The sequence below is a fragment of the Otolemur garnettii genome, unplaced genomic scaffold, assembly GCF_000181295.1.
Source record: "Otolemur garnettii isolate 467f Iridium unplaced genomic scaffold, OtoGar3 scaffold00010, whole genome shotgun sequence".
NCBI lineage: Eukaryota > Metazoa > Chordata > Mammalia > Primates > Galagidae > Otolemur > Otolemur garnettii.
In genome coordinates this window covers 18,642,561-18,656,261 of record NW_003852405.1, presented here as the reverse complement: position 1 = coordinate 18,656,261, position 13,701 = coordinate 18,642,561, and the positions used below count along the sequence as shown (strand labels likewise).

The following is a 13,701-nucleotide window of genomic DNA, read 5'->3' as shown; positions in this document are numbered from 1 at the left end:
CAGGCGCCTGCCACAACGCCCGGCTATTTGTTGGTTGCAGCCGTCATTGTTGTTTTGGCGGCCCGGGCTGGATTTGAACCCACCACCTTAGGTGTATGTGGCTGGTGCCTTAGCCAGTTGAGCTAAGCCAACTTTAGCTTAGTGCTAAAGCTAAACTGGTGCTGAGCCAACTTTTTGTACTCTTATTAAAATCCATTGATGTGTCTTATACTTTGAATGCTTTTTTTTTTTTTTAAAACAGTAATATCAGGCATCAGTTATTTGGAAACTGAGTTATGCAGAGTTTTCTAATTTTTTTTTTTAGACAGGGTCTCACTCTTGCTCAGGGTGTTCTTGAACTTTTGAGCTCATGCAGTCCACTCACCTTAACCTCCCGGAATGCACTGTGCCCAGCAGATTTCTCAAATATTTTGCAGTATAAAAAAAAATATTCATTGATACCATCACAAATCTTACCAGAAAAAAGCTTTGGGAAGCTGTCAAGCTCAAGATGGTCAAAGTTTAGAGAATTCTAATTTTCACTTGAAAGCAATTATTTTATTATTGGCAACAACCTTAAATCAACAAATTCAGTCTTCCCACTTCATTGATTTGGGAACTAAAATCCAAAGAGAGGAAATGATTTTCCCAATATCCCGTAGTTACCCTCCTTCTAGCCTCATGCTTTCATTTCTACATGAGACCTTTCCTTTTACTACCTCAAATACCTGCTTATTGAAATATTCTGATCTTTTAAAGTCCATTTAAAAAAGTGAATTCAAGAAAACTTATTGAGATTCTCTCGGCTGTGTATCACCATGGTTCTGAATATTTACAAAAGCCTGTAACTCTTATATGGAATTTATGATACTCTGCCTTATATTCTATTTTTTGGTGGTTTCATCTTAAATTTACACTAGTCTTGTGTTAAGGGTTTGATTGTTATTAGTTTTTCTATATATCTTAGAGCAGCAGTTTTCAAGAAGTAGTCTCCTGACCACTGAGAGTTGCTGAGATCCATTCAGAGATTCACAAGGTCAAAACTATTGCTGAGTGTGGTGGGTCATGCCTCTAATCTTAGCACTCTGGGAGGCTTAGGTGGGTGAATAGCTTGAGCTCACAGATTTGAGACCAGCCTTAGCAAAAAGCAAGACCCCATCTCTACTAACAATAGAAAAACTGATGCAAGAGAATCTCTAGAGCCTAAGAGTTGGAGGTTGCTGTGAGCTATGATGGGACGCCACAGCACTCTACTCAGGTTGCCAGCTTGAGACTCTGTCTCAAAACAAAACAAAACAAAACAAAAAACACTGAAATATCAGAACAGTATTTGCCTTTTTCAAGTTTGGCATTGCCTTGAATACATAAAAACATTAGTGGGTAAAACTGCTGGTACTTTAGCAAAAATCAAGGCAGTGGCACCAGACTATACTAGTCATTATATTCTTTAATATCAGTCACAGTAAAAAATAATAAAATAAAAATGTCATCTTCACTTAAGATTTTTTTTTTTTTTTGAGACAAAGTCTCACTTTGTGCCCTCCCAACTCTTGGGCTTAAGCACTTCTCTTGCCTCAGCCTCCCAAGTAGCTGGGACTACAGGTGCCCGCCATAACGCTGGTAATTTTTTGGTTGTAATTGTTATCATTGTTTGGCAGGCCTGGACTGGATTTGAACCCACCAGCTTAAAAAAGTTGTCATTATTTTTGTTAGGACTAGAAATATTTAAATGATTATAAATAAAATTTAGTGTTTTTATTATTTATTTATCTATCTATTTATTTATTTTGAGATGGATTTTCACTTTGATGCCCTCGGTAGAGTGCTATGGTGTCATAGCTCCCAGCAACCTCCACTCTTGGGCTAAAGCAATCCTCTTGCCTTAGTTTTTCTATTTTTAGTAGAGATGGGGGTCTGGCTTTTGTTCAGGCTAGTCTTGAACTCATGAGCTCAAGCTATCCACCCGCCTTGGCCTCCTAGAGTGCTAGTATTACAGGTATGAGCCACTGTGCCTGGCCTAATTTAGTGTTTTAAAAAATGTAAATTAAGGTATTTCCCCTGGGTACACTATTTATTATATTTATTTATCCATACAATTCAGGGGGTAGTAATGAAGGATTTTAAAGCACTTCATAGGAAACAATTCCATAATTTTTTAATTTTATGGTCATCGTAAATTAACTTTGTTACCTCTTTTGATGTATTTATTTCTCATGTCAGAGTTGGATATAGGTAGAATTGCAGTGTAATAAAATATACAATAATATTGTATTAGGAATTTTTATAGTGTTCACATTGTTAGAATGTATATTCATTTTCTTTATTCAAGGGAATTAGAGGATTAAATACTTGTTCTTATTATTTGTAGGCAAAGTCTCAGTCTGATTTTACTTTGAAAAAATATCTCTTTTAGTTACTATGGATATGGCTAATTGAAAATGTGATTTCTGAGTTTTCAGACATTTTGAGAGCAATTAGATGCAGAAAACAAGTATAGTATATTTATGACAAAAATTTTTCCTTAATTATTTTTACATATGCTATAGTACCTAATACAAGGCCTTTTAGTAGTTCTGTAGTCTAATTAATATTGGTTAAATTGAAAATAATTCTTATGTAAAAGTTGGATAATATATTTGCTTTGAAATACCAGGCTTCATTAGCAATTCTGATTTTTCAGTATTTTATCCTCTTCGTGTTTTTTACCTCAATGTCTCACGTGAATTTAGTTTAAATGTTAATGATGAATTGTTATCTCAGGTGATTGATGTGAAAAGCTTATGTTTTATGCAGAAATTCTTTAAGATAATAGGGTATTTTACTGACAATTCTTTACTCTCTTTTAGGAATGGATCGTGACTATGGTCCTGGATCTTATGGAGGTCTGACATTCAAGGATATTTATCTAAAAATTCTTCTTTTGAGTGCCAGTAAAGGTGAGCATTTTTTAATTTTTTTCTTTTTAAACTCTTATAGGGATGGATCGTGACTATGGCCATGGATCCTATGGGGGTCAAAGATCCATGGATTCCTACCTAAACCAGTCATATGGCATGGACAATCACAGTGGTGGTGGTGGGGGTAGCAGGTAAATTGCTTAATCACTTGGCCAAATAATTAGATAACTATAAGATTGTGGATATAGTATTTTAAGTATTTCTTAGGCATGTTATGATACTTGAACTTCATTGATGGGTACTGAATAATCACGTTAAATGTTTAAAGGTGTTAATAGGTATAAGAATTTATCTCAGGATTACTGGCAAACATTATATTAGGCAAACCCCCAAAAGGCTATCTTTTTAAAAAAGATACTGTTTTTAGGGGTCAACTTCTTTTACTTTTAGCTCCTCATCAATCAAAATGTCCTGAACAAATGATATAGAAATATGTTATTGAAAATATTATTTGTGAAGCTTTTTCTTCATAATGATAGTAATAATAATAATAAACCTTTCCTAATGTGGGATGCTATATAAAGCAACAAAACACTCTGACTCGAATGGACCTAAGTGAATCATTCTAGCAGCATTCCATTTCTAAGAAACATTTAATATAGGTATTATATTTTATATTAGGAAGAGCATATTGTAAAAATAAAAATGTGAAGTCATGTCCAGGTTATTTATTGGCAGGTACTATTTACACTAAAAACACGTGTGCTCTAGGCTAGGAGCATTGTATTAAAGCCATGAACAATACCTTTGACTATAGTCTAGGTTGTATTTATACTACGTATTTCACTGTTGATACTGTGTAAAGCTTAAACCTACTTAAACAACTACAGGCTCTATGGTTGACCATATTTTCAGGAAAAGGGTGTCTATGAGGTACAAAGATTCCTGCTGAATATAAATAAAACTAGTTAGGAGACATTTGACACCGTCGTCCTTCTTCATAAATTGAAGGATCCAGATTCCTTAATGATGGACTGACTGATGCTTACTTTCTTCCTTTCTGCTTCCAGTGGCCACTATGGTTTTTAGTAGAGAAAAATCAATAGAATGAATAATTATTACAATTTTATTTATGTGAGAGATGTTTTGAAAAATGTAGTTGAAAAGAAATAATTTTTATATGGTTATAAGGATTCAGAAGTAAATGGTACACCTTCTGTTTAGTGATCTGTAAATAACTGAAGTAATGTAATACATTTACATGTTTTAATATATTACTTATTGCCCTATTACATTGTAAATATAATGTGCATAAACTGTTTCTGTAGATGTTAACTGTTTTATCTCGTGTAATTGTGAGCCTTTATAAAACTGTTGTAAGACCTCAAGTAACTTTTGTAATCCATGCTTTGGGTTTGTGAGAAGTAAGATGATTTGTTTCTTTTGTTGTCTCTATTAAAACCTTAAGGAGACTGTGCTCTCTTTTTTAGAGTAGTTTTATGTGATAATTTCCTGGCAGGAAATAATTTTTCAAATAATTGAAGACATTATTAATGTATTCTTTCTCATCTGCCTTGAAATTTATATGCGGAGGGTATACACATATGTCGGTGATCTTTTACTTTTGTGTTTCATTTTATGTGTTTATCCTTCTAGATTTGTTAGATTTTCTAGTCTATAAATAAAAAGTGATTGAGGATTGTTTATTAACCTTGGCTGAAGCTTGGCAGATTGTCAAATTCTTATAACCAGAGATAATTCCTCAAATTCTGACTACTACAGACAAAATGAAGCAGTTTTGTGATATAGATTATTGGGGGTGCAAAAGATCTCTCTGTGTCACAAAGAGCCTTCATCTATGTAGTCCTTAATTTGTGTCCCTTTGAAAGCCAAAATATTGTAAATGTTTTGTAATTCTTAATAGTAGGGATGGATTCAAAGAAAGTTTGAATACCTTGTGAACTTGAGCAAATGACCTTTTTCCAAGACTAGGGCTGGGCTTAAATAATGACAGGCAAATCTTTTCTTCTTAATAAAATAGAAAAGCTGCTAAAAAGCAGATTTTTAAGCTAAGGTTTACTAAACGCAATTCCTATTTAGAACTTGACTCAGATAGCTTTCTATCTGGTCTCATGTTGAACTGCCCAGCCCTAATCAAGTGTAAACAAAAGTAGAGTGCAAAGCAGTATGATATAAATGAATTTTAGTTGATAAATGTCATCTGATAATTTGTCTTTTGAATTGTCTAACATTAGTAAGCTTACTTTTGTTTTTTCCCTCACTGTGCAACTTTTCCAGGTTTGGACCTTATGAGTCTTACGACTCCAGGTCTTCTCTGGGTGGGCGAGATCTGTACAGATCTGGCTATGGTTTTAATGAACCCGAACAAAGCCGCTTCGGAGGTAGTTATGGTGGTCGATTTGAGAGCTCCTACCGGAATAGCCTTGACTCTTTCGGAGGTAGAAACCAGGGCGGGGCTAGCTGGGAAGCACCTTACTCCCGTTCAAAATTGAGGCCTGGGTTTATGGAGGACAGAGGAAGAGAGAATTACTCTTCCTACAGCAGTTTTTCTTCACCCCATATGAAGCCTGCACCTGTAGGCTCTCGGGGGAGAGGAACGCCTGCTTATCCTGAAAGTACGTTTGGAAGCAGAAACTATGATGCTTTTGGAGGACCATCAACAGGCAGAGGCCGAGGCCGAGGAGTAAGTACAACAGAATCTTTTCAGATTCTTTTCACTAGTCACTCTTTTAAACCCTTTCAAGACCATCGTTTTCAACTAGAGTAAACACTGTTCATCCCAGTGTATTTTGAAGCAAAAGCTGAGTCATAAATGTAATTTTTAGGTTGATGGTAAAAGTTTTTTCAGCACCTGAGAAAATAAGTGGCAGTTTGAGATAATCATAAAGGTGTGCCAAATCTCCCTTTATTAAAAAGGTGAGGACATTAGGTTTGGTCTAAAAGGGGTTAAAAGGAGTTGCATTTTTCCTTATAAACACTAGCAGTTTTGCTGGTGGGACAGTACTTAGATTATTATGAAAGGGTCACTGAGGGCTTTTTGAATTTTTGAGTAGGTTAAAGGTGCAATGTATGATAAAATGTTTATATTTTGTTGCTAAACTCTAGCAAATAGAATTTCTTCAAAGCTCCATGTTTCACATTAAACAAAGAGACTAAACTTGGTGATCAGGACAGCTTAGCTACATATACGTGGTGAAAAAGTTGATGTGTATGACAGATTGTAGAATGATTTGTGTTGAGTGTAATTTTCCTAACTTACTCTCTTACAGTATGTCCTTTTCCTGGTTGTTTCATTTTCCCTGTGTCACTAGTTTTCCTACTGAGTTATAATTTCCTACCTGTACAGACATGTTTATGGCTCTTTCTTAGGAAGTAATACTTTGTAAATTATTGCTTAAATGGATAAATTTAGTAGTTTTCAAGTGTTTACTTTTAGGGCATATAGTGTAAAGATTATGCTTTATGTTCATAGGTAACTTGATTGACGTGGAAATTTTACCTAATAAGTGTGTGTAGAGTGTGGAGTTATTTGTAGTTTGATCATTTAAAGAGTATTGTATTGTAAGAATTTTTTTAAAGTCAGTTGCTCTTAATATTCTCTTTGCAGAGGAAGGTATTTAGGATAAAAAAAAATGTAGCAGGGTACACGTTTTTGACTGTTTAGTAACCTTTGGTATATCAGGATAGCCTGTCATACTTGGTGTAGCAATTTTGCATTTTTAACAGTTACTCTTTGCTTATGTAAAAATGCATTGCACCTTTAATGGATAATTAATGAAGACTTTTCTGATGTGACTATATAAGTTACCTGGAAACACTGTTAGGTTGGATAGGTATTCCTAAGCATAATATAGAAGTATAAGCATCTGATAGGTTGCGTCCATGACACTTAATGATTGTAGGTTAATTGAAAGTGGTTGGCTTTGGGTTTGGAAATTGAAAATCCATTCCAGTTTGAAAATTTGGAAAACACTTAACATTTTCCGTGCTGTATATTATTTTAGGCAAAGGAGGATTTTTTTTCTTAATGAGACTTCAAATATCAATAGTGTTTTTATGATAGTAAAACAAGTAGTCCTGCACGTTGTATTTACCATTCTAGTCTAAATGGACTTTGGTTTCTTTCTTCCTGTTAATGAAGTAGATGAATCCATAGGACCTTCATTTTAAATCTTCACTTGTACAATTCCCATTGGGTCCTTCTCTTCAGATTACTCCTCAATCTTTATTTTCCAAAAGCAAGATTAGCAGAATAAATTTATATGGACACGTGGCCTCTTGGTGTAGTGGATTTTGTTAATGACAGGAGAAGAGGAAGGGACATAAAGAGTCATTTGGTTGCATGACTCTTCGTCTGTAAACTTTTGCTTCTTAGGTTTTGGGGTCAGAATATGTTTCTCTAGGTAAGAATGTGAATGGAACGTCAGATGCAATTCTTTATCTGAAGTGTGTCTTGGAAGTTGATGCATGGTTATGCTTTAACTCTCCTATTTCATACTAATGTTCCATCTCGCCTTCTCATTCCCTTTTTCAACAGGGAGAAATACTAAATGTTTTCTGGATCTTTTTTACTTCAAACTACAAATATGGTCTTCTTTGTGTATTTTAGTTTTAAGCCAAGTTTTAGTAAAATAAAGATTTCTTTCAAGGTCTTTCATGGGAAAACATCAATTAGGAACTCTGAAGAGGAGTTGTCAGAGAGTTGTACAAGTGGTAACATTCTGACAGGCACATATGTTGTTTATGATCTCAAGTAATTTTGAATTGTAAAAATGAAAAAGTAGGTAGCAAATACCCATTATTTGTTCTACTGGAAATAAAAATATTGATTTGATGGATTTGAGTTCATGTAATAATACAAAGTTTTGCAATGTGTTTTTTCAGAATGGACATGTAAAATGTAGCTATATTCCAGGGAATTTTCGGTGAAAATTAGTAGATAGATAACATGGAAATTTTGTATGAATTCACTTTTTATCTTTGGACAACATGCTAATATTTCTTGATTTCACAAATTTACAGCATATGGGTGATTTTGGAAGCATTCATAGACCTGGAATTGTTGTTGACTATCAAAACAAACCCACCAATGTGACAGTTGCTGCTGCAAGAGGAATAAAGAGAAAAATGATGCAACCATTTAATAAGCCTGGTGGAACCTTTATCAAGAAACTCAAGCTAGCAAAACCCATGGAGAAGATGAGCCTCAGCAAGTCACCTAGTAAGTAAGAAAATGTAATTGCTATGGTTCAAGATATTTCTTATTTTTTTAAATTTAATACACTTTAAAAACTTTTCCATGTTATATATAAAAACAGTTAAAGAAAAACATAATATAGAAATTATTAATAGATCTGAATTCCCTAGTGCACGCATTAATCACTCATGAATAAGGTGTTTTTTTTAAATTTATATGCCCGGGTTCACTCCTTTTTCTTAAATCTTATGTAGTAGGGCCAGAGCATCTATATTTTTAAAAAGGCCTTGCATGTTATTTATTTATTTATTTATTTATTTTTATTAAATGATAGCTGTGTACATTAATGCAAACACGGAGTACAGTGTAGTGTTTTCATATACAATTTGAAATATTTTCATCAAACTGGTTAACATAGACTTTATGTCATTTACTTAGTTATTGTGTTAAGACATTTATACTCTAGTTTTAGAAAGATTCACTTATACCCTTGCAAGACAGACCATAGAGGTGATCTTTCCAATTATTTATTTATTTACTGAGACAGAGTCTCACTTTGTTATCTTTGGTAGAGTGTTGTGGTGTCATAGCTCACAGCAACCTCAAACTCTTGGGCTCAAGTGATTCTCTTGTCTCAGCCTCCTGAGTAGCTAGGACAATAGGCACCTGCCACAACTCCTGGCTGCTTTTTTTTAGAGACGAGGGGTCTCGTTCTTGCTCAGGCTGGTCTTGAATCTGTGCGCTCAGGCATTCCACCTGCCTCAGCCTCCCAGAGTTCTAGTACAGGCATGAACCACCGCACCTGGCCCCTTGCATGTTATTTTGATTCAAACCTGTTTCTGGGGTGTAATATTTATTGTTGGAGGTATTGTGGAGGAAGTGGTATGTCATATAACAGAATCTCCTTTATAGGACAAAGCAGAAAATTTTTCACAGTTCTTAGTACTAGAAAAAACTGTTTTTCTTCTAGAAAATTAATTTTCTTTTAATCTTCTAAACATGACTCTTAGAGGTAATCATATTTCTTTTTTTTTTTTAAAAGAGACAGAGTCTCATTTTGTCGCCCTTGGTAGAGTACTGTGGCGTTACAACTTACAGCAACCTCCAGCTCTTGGGCTTAGGTGATTCTCTTGCCTCAGCCTCTCAAGTAGCTGGGACTACAGGTGCCTGCCACAATGCATGGCTGTTTTTTTTTTGTTGTTGTCGTTGCAGTTTGGCTGGGGCTGGGTTTGAACCCGCCACTCTTGGTATATGGGGCCAGTGTCCTACTCACTGAGCCACAGGCACTGCCCCATATTTCTATATTTACATTGACTTAAAAAATTTAGAGCCAACCTGAAAATAAGATTAAGAAAACAATAGACCAGTTTCATTTATGATAGCATGAAGAAGAATTAAATACTTGGGCATAAATTTAACAAAAGAAGTACAAAATTTATACTCTGAAACCATTAAACATCATTGAAAGAAGTTAAAGAAAATCTGAATAAATGGAAAAGCAAAATAAATGTTTGCAGATTGGAAGACTAACATTGTTAGGGTAGCAGTATTCCCCACACTGATCGACAGGTTCAGCACAAATCCTATCAGAATTCTAGTTGACTTCTGTGCAAAAATTGACAAGCTGATTCTAAAATTCATAGGGAATTGCAGGGGCCCTACAATAGCCGAAATAATCCTTAAAAAGAACAAAGTAGAAGGACTTTGTACTTCACAATTTCAGAGTTTACTGCAAAGCAATGGTGATCAGATAGTGTGGTACTGGTACAAGAATAGACATATAGATCAATGGAATAGAATTGAGAGTCCAGAAATAAACATACACATCAAATTTTTTTTTTTTTTTAGACAGAGTCTCACTTTGCCACCCTTGGTAGAGTGCCATAGTGTCATAGCTCATAGTAACCTCAAACTCTTGGGCTCAAGGGATTCTCTTGCCTCAGCCTCACAAGTAGCTGGGACTACAGGCACCTGCCACAATGCTCAGTTATTTTTAGAGATGGGATCTTATTCTTGCTGAGGCTGGTCCCAAACTTCTGAGCTCAGGCAGTCCACCTACTTCAGCCTCCCGGAGAGCTAGGATTACAGGCCTGAGCCACCGCACCTGCCTTTGGTCAAAGGTCAAATTTTGTTTTCTTTTTTTTTTTGCAGGTTTTGGCTGGGGCTGGGTTTGAACGTGCCACCTCTGGCATATGGGGCTGGCACCCTACTCCTTTGAGCCACAGGTGCTGCCCTGGTCAAATGTTTTTTAATAAGTGTGTTAAGATTATTCAATGGGAAGAGCATAGTCCGTCTTTTCAACAGATGGTGCTGTGACAACTGGGTAGCCACTTGCAAAAGCTAACATGCAAGCTACAAAAACTCTTAGAAGAAAACATAGGGTTAGATCTTTATGACTCTGAATTTGGCAAGGATTTCTCAGATATGACATCAAGAGCATGAGCAACAAATGAAGAGATAAGTCAGACTTCATCAAAATGGAAAACTTTTGTGCTTGAAAGGACACCATCAGGAAAGTGAAAAGATACCCCATGCAATGGGAAAAAATATTTGCAAATCATTTCTGATAAGGGACTTCTACCTGGAATATATTAAAAACTCTTAGACTCAATAATAGACAACGCAATTAAAAAGTGTGCAAAGAATCTGAAGAGACATTTCTCTAAAAAAGATAAATAGCCAGTTATGTACATGAAAAGATGCTCAATAGTTAGTGATCAGGGAAATAGAAATCAAGACCATAATCAGACCATAATCCAGTTGGATTTAACCATTTTAAATCTAACTGGATGGGGCGGCACCTGTGGCTCAAAGGAGTAGGGCTCCAGCCCCACATGCCAGAGTTGGCGGGTTCAAACCCAGCCCTGGCCAAAACTTAAAAAAAAAAAAAAAAAAATCCAACTGTTTGGCTAGAATCAAAAAGATAATAAGCTTTGGTAGGGACATGGAGAAATCAGAACTCTCATTTACTGCTGGCAATTACTAATGTAAACTGGGGCAGCCATTTTAGAAAATAGTCTGGCAGTTTCTAAAGTAATTAAACAAAATTAATCTGACACATCAGTTCCACAGTTTGGTATATACACAAGGGAAATGAAAATATAGGTTCATAGAAATTTATATGTGAAAAAAAAATGAAAATATAGGTTCATAGAAATTTATATGTGAAAAAAATGTATATATGGATGTTTATAGCAGCATTCATAGTAGCCCCAAAATGGAAACCCAGATATCCATCAAAGGATGAGTAGATAAATGTCCATAAAATGGATTGAAACACTGATACATGCCACAGCCTGGATGAACTTTGAAAAGATCATCCTAACTGAAAGAAACCAGTCACAAAAGTGTATATTACATGATTCTATTCATTTGGAAGTCAAAATAGGGAAATCTATAGAGACGGAAAATAGATTAGTGGTTTACTTTGGGCTATGGGGTGGGGATTGAGGGGGGGTAATACATGAAGGATACCCAGTTTCTTTTTGAGATGAAGAAAAAGTTCTAAAATTAATTATGGTGATGGTTGCACATGTCTGAAAATACTAAAAACCACTAGATTATACGATTTAAATTGGTGAATTATATGGTATGTGAATTATATCTCTATAAATCATCTCCTTTTTTTTTTTTTTTTTTTGAGACAGAGCCTCAAGCTGTCCCCCTGGGTAGAGTGCCATGGCTTTACTGCTCACAGCAACCTCCAACTCCTGGGCTCACGCAAGTCTCCTGCCTCAGCCTCCCAAGTAGATGGGACCACAGGTGCCCGCCACAACGCCTGACTATATTTTTGGTTGCAGCCATTATTGTTGTTTGGCAGGCCCAGGCTGGATTCGAACCTGCCCCCTTAGGTGTATGTGGCTGGCGCCTTAGCCGCTTGAGCCACAGACCCAGAGCCTAAATCATCTTCTTTTAAAAAAGTTTAGGTCTTCTGTTTGGCCAGGTGTGGTGGCTCACACCTATAATCCTTGCACTCTGGGAGGCTGAGGTGGGTGGATTGCCTGAGCTCACAGGTTCTAGACCAGCCTGAGCAAGCGTGAGACCCAGTCTCTAAAAATAGTTGGGTGTTGTGGTGGGCACCAGAGTCCCAGCTACTTGGGAGGCTGAGACAAGAAAATAGCTTAAGCCCAAGAGTTTGAGGTTGCTGTGAGCTGTGACACTATGGCACTCTATTGAGGGCAACAAAGTGAGACTCTGCCTAAAAAAAAAAAGCAACAAAAGTTCAGGCCAGGTCCATTGGTTCACTCCAGTAAGCACTTTCAGAGGCTGAGGCAGGAGGGTTGCTTGAGGTCAGGCCTAGCCTGAGCAAGAGTGAGATCCATTCTCTACAAAAAATAGAAAAATTAGGGTGGCACCTGTTGCTCAGTGAGTAGGGCCCTGGCCCCATAAACCGAGGGTGGCGGGTTCAAATCTGACCCTGGCCAAACTGCAACAACAGCAACAACAACAATAACAACAACAAAAATAGGAAAATTAGCTGGCCATGTGGCATTTGCCTGTAGACCTAGCTGCTCAGGAGGCAGGGGAGTTCTTCAGCCCAGGAGTTTGAGGTTACGGTGACCTGTGATGACCTCACTACATCCTAGCAAGGGCAATAAAGCAAGACCCAGTCTCAAACAAACAAAAACCACTCAAAGTTAAATTACTGTGTTACTTTTATTTTTTAACTTTATAATGTATCTCAAAATGGGATCAAATGTATTTGACCAAATTGAATCAAGCCAAGGATATAAAAATAAAAGCTAAAGAATATCTTTTTCAGCATTCTATATGAAAACATGATAGTAGAGTAATATACATCTTTTGCCTATATAATACACTATTATTTTTTGTTTATTTTTGCCTTGAAGACTAAAGACTATTTTCTAAGTAGGTGATATGGCAAAGATGCAAAAATTATTCTCTTTTTAGAGTTAATGTTTGATTACTAAATCCACTTGAGACTAGAAAAGGTTTAGATAATTGTAATGAATGAGTATTCCAAAATTGTTGTTCTAGTCAAATATTTTTATATCCAGTTTTAAAAAGTAATATGTAGTGACTATTACAATGGATTTATTATAGAGTGTTCCTTACTGCTGGAGTTGCTGAACAAGTAGTGATAGCCTTCAAATAATTCCAAAAGGGGGGATAGGAGAGAGGAAGAAGCAAGGAGATGAAGGTTAAGTTCTAGTTCACAATTGGGTGTATAGTTTTAAAACACTGACAGTATGTTTGTTTTGTTTGTTAAATTTTGTCTCCATTTAAGGAGCTTATGGATTAATAAAGATACCCAGTTTGATAAAAGTGGAATTATAGTAATTGCTAATAATAGTAGGCTGGCACTGAATGCTTACTGCACACAAGGTACTGTGTTCAAGAGCCATAGTATGCATTACTTATGTTCTCACATCAACTTCCTCAGGTGTTAGGTATCAAACCCTCTACAGCCGAGGAAACTGGCACAGAGAAGTTAAATAATTTGCTGCCCAGGTCAACTAACTAGAAAATAGCAAAGCCAGTTTCTCTAGAAGCCCTGCTCTTAAACCTCCATATAATTGTAACAAATTTGCTTTGTATTATTTTTTCCTCATTTATTTATTTATTTTGCAGGTTTTTTTTTTTTTT

General features: G+C 35.9%; 1 protein-coding gene across 4 annotated transcripts in view; it reads left to right on the top strand.

Annotated features, from left to right (window-relative positions):
• ZNF326 (zinc finger protein 326) overlaps nt 1-13,701 on the top strand; it is a 49,463-nt gene that overhangs the window by 10,010 nt on the left and 25,752 nt on the right. Inside the window, exons 3-6 of one of the 4 annotated variants that reach the window (XM_012801766.2) lie at nt 2,826-2,861; nt 2,956-3,067; nt 5,175-5,580; nt 7,920-8,118. In XM_012801766.2, coding sequence (XP_012657220.1) covers nt 2,826-2,861; nt 2,956-3,067; nt 5,175-5,580; nt 7,920-8,118 — 753 coding nt within the window. Of the gene's footprint in view, nt 1-2,758; nt 2,916-2,955; nt 3,068-5,174; nt 5,581-7,919; nt 8,119-13,701 lie in introns of those variants that run through there. The other 3 variants (XM_023509857.1, XM_023509855.1, XM_023509856.1) reach the window with 3 other exon arrangements.